Source organism: Chrysochloris asiatica, unplaced genomic scaffold (genome assembly GCF_000296735.1).
Source record: "Chrysochloris asiatica unplaced genomic scaffold, ChrAsi1.0 scaffold00015, whole genome shotgun sequence".
Lineage (NCBI taxonomy): Eukaryota > Metazoa > Chordata > Mammalia > Afrosoricida > Chrysochloridae > Chrysochloris > Chrysochloris asiatica.
The window spans coordinates 26,047,579-26,058,419 of record NW_006408533.1 but is presented as its reverse complement, the minus strand read 5'-3'; the positions used below and the strand labels follow the sequence as shown (position 1 = coordinate 26,058,419).

The 10,841-nt window shown below is 36.9% G+C and overlaps 1 protein-coding gene across 1 annotated transcript in view; it reads right to left on the bottom strand.

The window, feature by feature from the left end:
- PIK3C3 (phosphatidylinositol 3-kinase, catalytic subunit type 3) overlaps positions 1–10,841 on the bottom strand; it is a 186,512-nt gene that overhangs the window by 71,397 nt on the left and 104,274 nt on the right. Inside the window, exon 13 of the mRNA XM_006835138.1 lies at positions 6,826–6,893. Coding sequence (XP_006835201.1) covers positions 6,826–6,893 — 68 coding nt within the window. The remainder of the gene's footprint in view (positions 1–6,825; positions 6,894–10,841) is intronic.

Below are 10,841 nucleotides of genomic sequence, written 5' to 3'. Positions count from 1 at the left end.
GTGGCATCAGGATTGGAGGAAGACTCATTAACAACCTGCGATATGCAGATGATACAACCTTGCTTGCTGAAAGTTAAGAGGACTTTAAACATTTAATGATGAAGATCAAAGAGTACAGCCTTCGGTATGGATTACATCTCAATGTAAAGAAAACAAAAATCCTTACCACTGGATCAATAAACAACATTCTTATCAACGGAGAAAAGATTGAAGTTGTCAAGGATGTCGTTCTTCTTGGGTCAACTATCAGCACCCATGGAAGCAGCAGTCAAGAAATCAAACAACATAGTGCATTAGGCAAATCTGCTGCACAAGACCTTTTGAAAGTGTTAAAGAGCAAAGATGTCAGCTTGAGAACTAAGGTGCACTTGACTCAAGCCATGGTATTTTGACCATAGAATAATTGATGCTTTTGAGTTATGGTGTTGGAGGAGAATATTGAAAGTGCCATGGGCTGCCAAAAGAACTGCCATGGGCTGCCAATAGATCCGTTTTGGAAGAAGTTCAGCCAGAGTGCTCCTTGGAGGCCAAGATGGCCAAACTTCATCTTTCATACTTCAGACATATTGTCAAGAGGGACCAGTCACTGGAGAAGGATATCATGTTTGGTAAGAGTCAGAGAAAAAGAGGAAGACCCCAGTGAGATGGATTGTCCAAGTGGCAGCATCGATGGTCTTAAGCGTGGCAACAGTAGTGAGGTTGGCCCAGGATCGGGCAGTGTTTCTTTCTGCTGTGCATGAAGTCACTATGAGTTGGTACCAACTCAATGGCACCTAACAACAACTACTGCAAGGTTGGCAGTTCAAGCTCACCAGCGGCTCCTCGGAAACCCTATAAGGGTCGCTATGGGTCAGAACTAACTTGATAGCACTTCACAACAACAACTGCTGTGTTTTGGACTCCTTGACCACCAAGTAAACATGGACACATTTATTTCCTGTAAGTGAGGAAATAAGTAGTGCTAATCATAACAGGGAGTCCTGGTGTGGCACTGTAGGTTAATGCACTAGACTGCAAAGCCATTTGAACTGCAAGGTCAGCAGTTCAAGCTCACCAGCTGTTCCTCGGAAACCCGATACAGGGTCGCTATGGGTCAGAATTGACTCGATGGCACTTAACAACAACAATCATAACAGTCAAGCAGCAAAGATCTCTCAAAATCACTCCAGCCAAAAGTTCTATCGCAAAATAAAGTCATCTCCAAATATGAAGGACCAGATTAGATCAAAACTAGAAGGCCTAGATTTAAATCATTTTTTAGTTCTCTGCTCAGACCAATAAGCTAGATTTCACAAAACTCTCTAAGGTATGGCCCTTAAAGGCTGTCATCTCAAAGTAGCAATGCAGACAAAACTGTCTGGGGTATCCATTGCACGGTGACATCAGTGGGCTACCTTTTTCCTAGTAATTTCATTTGGTGGGGTAAATAACCTTTATTACCTTGAAAGGTCTTAAAAGTTATAGAAAAGATGTCAAAGCATTGAAAGTTTACTCTCAATTTCAGCATGCTGGAATGGCTATAAAAATAAAAAACTGGAACGATTTATAAATCCTGATGTCCAACATTTTACAGATTTAGAGACTATAACTTCCCTCTGTGGCTTAAAAGGTTGACACTATTCATTTTAAAAGGATTGTCTGCACAATTATATGTCCCTAAGGATTCAGCTATAGCAAGAATCCCATTTAAATCACTGGAGAGGGAACAACATAGTGGGGGAATCAAAATGTTTAAAATGAAACTGTACAATTAAAATTTATATTTTAATCCAGCTGATATAACAGAAAGCTTAGAGTAAGAGACATTTAAATTATAACACTTGAATGATACTATACACCATTCTTTTCATGTTTAAAGAAGAAAATATTCATTTTAAACCAATTATTTGAAATTATTTCCCATAATGCTACACTATAATCACAGGAACAGTATCTACCAAAGTCAAGAGTCCACATTAGTGGCTTCTTTCTCCTAAAAGTATCTCTGAATATGCATAATGTAAAAAAGGAAAAACAATTACTCCTAAAAGAATATATAGATAAAGCATATGCTACTGTTTCAATGAATCAGAGATATAGTGGAGAAACGCAAATCAAATTTAAGTTTGATGGAATGCTTATAAGACTGGGAACAGGGACTGTACTTTATTATCAATGGAAAGAATAAAGTGCTCTTTATGAAAAGAAACTACTGCCTTTTTAAAAACTTATCATCTAGTAAGATTCCTACTGTTCAGCTGCTTTCACAATGATTTGAAAATGCTTCCTACTTGAATAAGAGAGTCAAGATTCCATCAAACGCAATGACAAAGTCTTACAATGGGATCTGGTCTATACGTAAACCCCAAAAATCTTTAATTCCAAAATACCAGATAATAAGTATATGAGAATAACTCAAAAGTATTGGTACTAAGGTTCCAGTTTATACATGTATGAATTTATTCAAAACAAAATAGGTTTCAACATGTCTCTGCAATCAAGTTCTCTCAGTAATCTACTTATATTAGTCTCTTTAAGGTGCCTTCAAAAGCAAGGCAGAACCAAAATACTGGCTTCCAAGGTGATATGTTGGGCCAGTTCAATTCAAAGTCGAGAGGTCAGCTCAGAAGGCTATGGGGATTATTTATTAGGCTTTCAAAGGCATACTTCTGATAGATATTCTTGAAAGACACAGAAAGATCACGGGGGCTCATTAGGACAAAATTTTAAGAGAACTGAAAACTGCATTGATAAGGAAAAGGCCAGTAAATTTTTACCCCCACTAAGACAAGGGACCTGCTCATGCTTTGAGTGTAACAAGAGCTGTCCTATGAGAATTTCAGTAGGAAACCTTACTAGATCCACCTTACAGCTCCATTCTTGCTGATTTAGACTTCTTTTTGTTCTCCAAACTCAAAAAACATTGAACGAACACAACTGTGGTCCTTTTATGGATGCCAAACTGCTGTGTTGGTATCATGTAAATCAGAAGCACAGAAGTCTTTAGTAGAGGTTTAGATCTGGAAACATTTAAAAAATGTATAGACCTAGACAGAGGCTAGGTCAAGGAACAACAGCTTTACATTTTAATTATTTTTGTTTAATAAAGATTTCTATGATTTTGTAGCAATACTTTTTGACTTGCCTCATATACCAGGACTGCCTTAGTCATGTCTGAAGAAGCAGAACTGAAACAGACCCAAATTCTTTAAATTTGGGTGAATGGCACACACAAGCCAAATGGGAAAAACTGTAAGTTGAAGCCCTGATAGAAATCTAATATTCTTCTTAGGAAACAAGAAAACCAATTATCTTGTTTTTCTGATTTTGAGCAGTCAGAAACAAGGGTGCTCCACTCAAAGATGAAGCTTTAGTGACTGCCACTCTCCACAGTCCTGACAATAATCCAATCTGATGCATTTGACTTCTGAAAGGACTCACTCTGCCTTTTTCAAAGTCTCTCATTCTGGGTCCTCAATCCATAACTGTTTTCTGTTTATCATTTCAGTTAAATTCTGAGTCAGAGAAAACTTGTCACAAATATTGCAAGGAAGTAAAAATACCTATGAAGAAATTCTTAAGAAATGATAAAAACCGAATATGTAATCTTCTTAATCTTAAAATATTCAGGAAGCTTTAAAATATTATTCAACTTGGCAGCATACCCAATACATATATTCATTCATTACTTTTTTCTAAATACTTATGTAGATTTTTATGAGAAAATATCTTCCGTAACACCATGTAATAGTCATATACTTAAACATTCACATCAGAATAATGAAGAATATTAAGAGGCAATTTGTTGCTGTTGTTGTTGTTAGGTGTCATCAAGTCAGTACTGACTCATAGCGACCCTATGTACAACAGAACGAAACACAGCCCGGTCCTGGGCCAACCTCACTACTATTGCCACACTCGAGACCACTGATGCTGCCACTTTGCCAATCCATCTCACTGGGGGTCTTCCTCGTTTTCTCTGACCCTACACCTTACCAAACATGATATCATTCTCCAGCAATTGATCTCTCCTAACAATGTCTCTAATATGAGAGATGAAGTTTGGCCATCCTGGCTTCTAAGCAGCACCCTGGCTGCACTTCATCCAACACAGATCTGTTGGTTCTTTTGGCACTTTCAATATTCTCCTGCAACACCATAATTCAAAAGCATCAATTCGTCTATGGTCTTCCTTATTCACTGTCCAGCTTTCGCATGCATATGAGGTTATTGAAAATATCATAACTTGGGTCAGGTGCACCTTAGTCCTCAAGCTGACATCTTTGCTCTTCAACACTTTAAAAAAGTCTTATGCAGCAGATTTGCCTAATGCAATACGTCATTTGATTTCTTGACTGCTGCTTCCATGAGTGTCAATAGCTGATCGAAGAAGAATGAAGTCCTTGACAACTTCAATCTTTTCTCCATTGAGAAGAATGTTGTTTATTGGTCCAGTGGTGAGGATTTTTGCTTTCTTGCCATTGAGATGTAATCTATACCGAAGGCTGTGCTCTTTGTTCTTCATCAGCAAATGTTTTAAGTCCTCTTCACTTTTAGCAAGCAAGGTTGTATCATCTGTATATTGCAGGTTGTAACAAGTCTTCGTCCAATCTTGATGCCACGTTTTCCTTCATAGAACCCAGCTTCTCAGATTATTTGCTCAGCATACAGGTTGAATAAGTATGGTGAAAGCATACAACATTGTTGCACACGTTTCTTAATTTTAAACCATTCAGTGTTCCCATGTTCTGTTCGAATAACTGCCTCTTGGTCCTTGTAAAAGATTCCTCATGAGCACAATTATGTGTTCCGGAATACTCATACTTTGCAACGTTGTCCATAGTTTGTCATGATCCACTCGCAAGCCTTTACGTATTCAATAAAGCACAAGTACATATCTTTCTGGTATTCTCTGCTTTCAGGCAAGATCCATTGGACATCAGCAACGATATCCCTCGTTCCACGTCCTCTTCTGAATCCATAGCAAGATTACATTAAAAGAAAGTAGTAACTACTTGGTTATACGAGAATTTCTAAACAACCTTTTCAGAAGTAAATAGTGTTTAACGACTAAAGAAAACATTCTGTGGGTATATTTTCAAATATATACAGAGATGTAATGTGAGAAAAATGTTGTTTTATGAATATTACTTTAAATGGGTAAAGAAAAAGCAAGAAAATATTTTTCAAAAAAATAAAAACACCTTAAACACAGGTTCACAGGGGAACAAAATGACTTTTGTTAAAATTTGGTGACGGAGGTTTTTGTTGCTGCTGTTGTAAAGAGTATCATAAAGGTTTGCACTAAGCAGACACTAATATAAAAAGGAGACCCCTGTGTTTGTTAAAAGCATTACCTACTTCTTGGTTACAGGGGCAGTATTCAGAAAAATAAGACTTTTTCAGAGTGGGAGAATGAAGTTTATGCTTGAAATGACCCACAGGTCAAGTTCAAGCTCAACTTAGAAACCTACCAAATGGTACTTGACAACATTTAATTTTAAGTCTTTTCTCAAATGGAAAGGAGACTTCAGATATTACTTCCCTGATTGGCTCAGCCCTTTGTTGTCTGTGTGAACTGGGTAAAGCTCTTTAATGGAGCATTTAAGGAGCCGTGATGGTGCAACTGTTAAGCAGTCTGAAGCCATCAACAAGTTCCATGGAAGAAAAGACTCGGCAGTCTGTTCCTTGTAAAGATTACAACATCGGAAACCTATGGAGCAATTCTACTCTGTCATACTGGGTTCCTATGAATCCGAATAGCCTCAAAGACATATAAACAAAAGTAACAGGTAGTATTTAATCCTGTCACATTCTTTTATCGAACCAGAGTAGTTTTCTTACTTGGTCTTTAACTTTAGAATCTTATGACAGATAAAGGGAGCCAAACTTTACACAGGCAAATTCACAAGGTTTCAGTTTCTCTCTTTAATGTACCCTCATATGTAAAGCAGAGGTATTTATTTAACTTACAGAGACAAATGAGAAAAGGTTACTGGAAGTCCTCTGTAAATGGCAAGCTGTGAGATAAATAACCCAATCCTATTCAAGTTCTACCAAGTTCAGCTACATCAGCGTGTGGCGAAGTGGGATAAAACACGGGACCACAAATTCGGTTTGAACCACAAGGTTGGTAGTCAAAATTCACCAGCTGCTCCTTGGAAACGCTGTAAGAGTTGCTAAGAGTTGGCACTTAAAAACAACAACAACAAGGCACATTATTTCTCTATCTCAGTTTTCCTTATCTATAAAGTAACTTTAAACTTCAACTTTTTATTTTTACACAATTGCAATGATTTGGTCAATAAACTGAAAATGCACACTTCCTGACTGACTGTCAAGTATTATACCAGCACACAGATCATTTATATAACATTAAAGTCACAGAAATCTGAACTAAAAAGCCTACTACTTTTCCCAATTATTTCTTGGCTCCTGAGAACCAAGTGAAAGAAAGAAAAACAAACATTTCCATAAGCACAGTTTAAATGAATATAGCTAGATAGAAATACTATATCTAGACTTTTGATGATTATTTACATTTTATTTTAAAGAATCATAAAAAAACAAAATAAAAACCCCAGAAATGTCTTTTCAGGTACCATTATAAGTAACTGAGGAGGAACCTAGTGGTGCAATGCTTATGCACTCAGTTACTATTAAACAGGTTGAACCCACAGGAGAAAGATGTCGGAGTCTACTTCCATAAAGACAGCAATCTTAAACACCCTAAGGTTCAGTTCTACTGTCTTATTGGGTCACTAAGAGTTGGAATTGACTTAATGACATTGGATTACAGAATCATAAAATATATATATATATGCAAATTTTTTTTTTCCCACATACCAGTATAAATAATTAGCCAGTGTTGAGTTTTTGCAGGCTCTTGATATCAAGAAGGTACAGAGATCTTGCTGAAATAATAAAAAGAAATACACATTGTTATATTACTATTGGCTATTAACAGGGGGAAATAGGATCATCTATAATTGCCTATGGAGTACTGGTATGGTGATATAGGCTAAGTACTGGACAGAAAAGTTAGCTTAAACCACAAGGCCAGTTGTTTACATTCATCAACTGCTCCTCAGATAGTCTATACAGTGTTATTATGAGTCAGAATATTGGAGTCCTGCTGTTGAGCTGCAGAATAATGTGCTGATCTGCAAGGATGTTTTGAATTCTAAGACCAGCGGTTCAGACTCACCAGCCACTCCTCGGAAACCCTAAAAGGGTTGTTAGGAGTCAGAACTAACTTTGATAGCACGTAACAGCAGCAATGAGTTAGACCTGGCTCAACGGCACTTAGTAACAGCAGCAGCAGCAGCCTATCACCTTTCAGCTCATGTTTTATGACACAGGTCAGATTTTCATCCATCCAACCACCAGATATTCTCTCTCAACAAGGCAGTATGTGAAAAGCTAAGGATGTTAGACTTCAGGAGTTCCTTGTCCTTCTAGAGTTTAATATTTTGCTTAAAATTTAGAGATAAACTAAAGAAACAGACACAAAAATAATACAAATTGTTAAGGACAAAAATGAAATCAATGAGAGCAAGACATTTAGGCAAGTCCAAAAAGACAGTACATACAAAGGTCCTGAATTTGTTCATATAACTTTAAAAAACCCAAAGTAGCTAAAATATAGTGAACACAGAAAAGGAACCTGAAAAGCCAAGCAACGGTCAAATTATAAATAGTGTTGTTTTCATATGGAGAGACAGATTCAAGGGCGTTTTTTTTGTATTTTGAAATTTCAAGTTAATTAAGACTAACATGGTGATATAGTAAATTTACTTGATATAGTTCTTCTATCCATGATCTTTATAACTCTGACCAAATAACTGGGTGGGACCAAACAAATAAGACTCTAACACGGGGATTAGTCCGTTTTGCCATTCTGCTGGGTTTCAAATGGGCCATTGCAGAAACAGGAATGGGGATCTCACTATCAACTAGAAAGAAAAACCACAAGTGGAGCACGTCTTTTGGACACAAAGACCCTGAGTGGTGCGGCAGTGATGGTGGCAGAGAAGACAGTAACAACAGCTGCACAGAGAGATAGAGCAGCAGGCTTCCCAGATCACAGACTGGGTGAAACTGAGTGCCTTTGGGTAGGAGGCTGGCCTACAGAATAGGAGTCCCTTTGGGAATTTATCCACATTGCGAAAGGAGCTTGTAACACTTGCCCAAGGAGGCCAAGGAACCCACTGGCTGAGAGGTCGAGGACCAGAGAGGGTATGCCTCTAGTAAGGCTGAAAAAAGGTACATCTGAGCAAAGCACTGCTGTATCATGAGTGGCTTCTGGCCCTCAAATGTACCCCATTAACTTGCCTTATAAGCCCCATAATGATATTGTGTATCATTACTTTGTGGTCAATGCAATGGATTATCGAACTCAGGAGAAAAGTACAGTGCCTTAGGAAGGATAACAGGTATTAGAACAGGATAAAGAAGGTTGGAAGGGGAGCAAGTTTGACATCTGCCTCAGGGGAATCAGCCTTGGTCTAATGTAGAGTTTGATTCTCCTTGTCTCTTGTGAAGGTGGAGGTGGTCAGAGACCATGCTATTTTTTTTTTTTTTTACAATGTTACTATATTTCTTTATCCATTTTCCTGATGGAAAACCAACACCAATTTTTGTGGTGTAACAATTGCTTAAAACAGGTATACAGATATTGACATTGTTAGTCATCCATTAAAGGGATTCACTGCAGGGGAAAAAAGCATACACAGATATAAATAGTTTCACAAAAGTTGTATTTACACAAATGGATTTTAGTTTTGGGGTAAAACAAGTTCAAATTAAAGAACAGTTTTCTTGATGTTCCCTAAATGATGCTTCTTCAGCAATTAAATAGACCAACTATTTGGATGTCTGATGGACATTATCAGTTTTTCTGAACTTCAAGAAATATTTTGGGGGAGAAAGACATTATTCATAAATCAAAAGGAAAGTGCACTCTAACTAAAGAGACAAGTGGTAAGGTTCTTTTGAAATCTGATGGATTGTACGGTTTCAAGTTCAACAGAGACTTGTAATACTTTTCTTCACCTTTAACTGTTCTGGAAGAGTTAGGAAGTTTTTTGTTCAAATCAGAGCGGTTTAATAGGAAATTTCAGTAATTATAAAGTAAATTCTTAGAAACGGCCACATTTCTATTTTTTATTGAAGACATTCAAAAATGCTTAAGTGTGAACAAAGTTTTTTATGCAATGGCTAAAAAGCCATGTTAAGATATTAAAAAACAACTGTGCAAACTTATTTTCAGAATGGTTATGAAATATAAGACAATGCTTACTTGTTTTCTTCAATGCTTAGTTTAGCAAAAGAGAGGCAACTTGGTAGACCTAGGTCAAGGGAAGATGATTTGGGTGTGGCGGAGCGGGGGTGGGGTGGTAGTGTCTTAAACCTTAATTAACCAAAAGATTGTGGGAAGTATGAGAAGAAGCGCTGAAAGTTTTCAGTCAGTAGGACTGATGTTTCCTATTTAATCTATTTTCATTCATGGCAGGCCAGTAGTTATAAAATTATTATATTACCAAAGAGGAGGTCCAAAAGAGCATTATAAAGAAAAGCCTAGGAAATAGATATTGCTCAGATTTATTAAGGAATCAAAGTAGAAGCACTAGAGACTTGTTGATTTAAAAACACACACACCAAACCAACATAAAAAACCACCACCAAAAAAAAAAAAAAAAAAAAAAAAAAAAAAAAAAAACCACTATCTTTAGTGGAATGAAAAAGTGGAAAAGCAAAGCACATCTATGAAATTAAGAGCAGGAGAAATGATACCAATTCCTGAAGAAAGGAGTGAAAATAATTTGGCAGAGGCAAATGAGTAAGACAAAAAAATCTGTGATGGTCTAGAAAGCTCATTGGAAAGACACTATACATGAAGAGATTCAAATGATTTTTTTAAAGAGAGAGATTTAAACAGGTTTAGTACCTCTGTCCTCAAAGAAATCATATATGCATGGCTCATATAAGCATGGCTGAACACAGAACGTGAAATTCTAGTCAAACATAACTAAATCCTAAGACTCTCCAAACAGGAGAAAGAGAGAGAGAGCATGACTGTAAATGGAAATACAGATGCTGGAGGGTAATGCCAAGCACTGAAGGAAGAAAGCACTGTTTTCTTTGTAAAAAGTAAAGATATTTAGTAAAGTGAATAAATTTACTAAACATCTTTAATTTTGAAATTTATTCTTTTATTCTCTTTCATTTTATTTGTTGTTTGAAACTTTATTTTGTGAAATCATAATAATTTACTAATCTCAATCCATCAGTAAAAATTACACTGAGTCCTATTTTTAGCTATGATAAACAAGGATGTAAAAAGTTTAGCCTATATACATGAAAATGGAATGGAGACCATGCCATTTTTGCACACCTATTTCTATCAGGAAAGAATGAGGGCATATCTTGAGGGAAGTTCTATATCTTCTGTGCAAGAAAAAAGAATGTTAAAAAAAAGGAAGGAGAGGGATTTATGTCTGTAAATCTGGTGCTGGCAAATTGATACCATTCTTCTACCGTTTCCATCAGAGTCCTTGTGTGGTTCTGCAGGATAAAGTACTGGACTGCATATGAGATGCACAGTTGTCAGTTCAAACCCACCAGCCACTCTTCCAAACCCTACACAGGGTTGCTATTAAGTCAGAACAAACTCAACAACACCTATTTCCATGAATTACGAGGCAGAGTTGTTGTCAGGAGAGTGGGGATAAGGCATAAAAAACAGGGATGAAAGAGACATGTAGAGCACGTAGATCAAACTAAAGAGAAATGTAAGATGGTCGAGAGTGCGGAGTGTACATCTGAGGTTGATTGTGGTTGTTGTTGCGTCAAGTGATTCA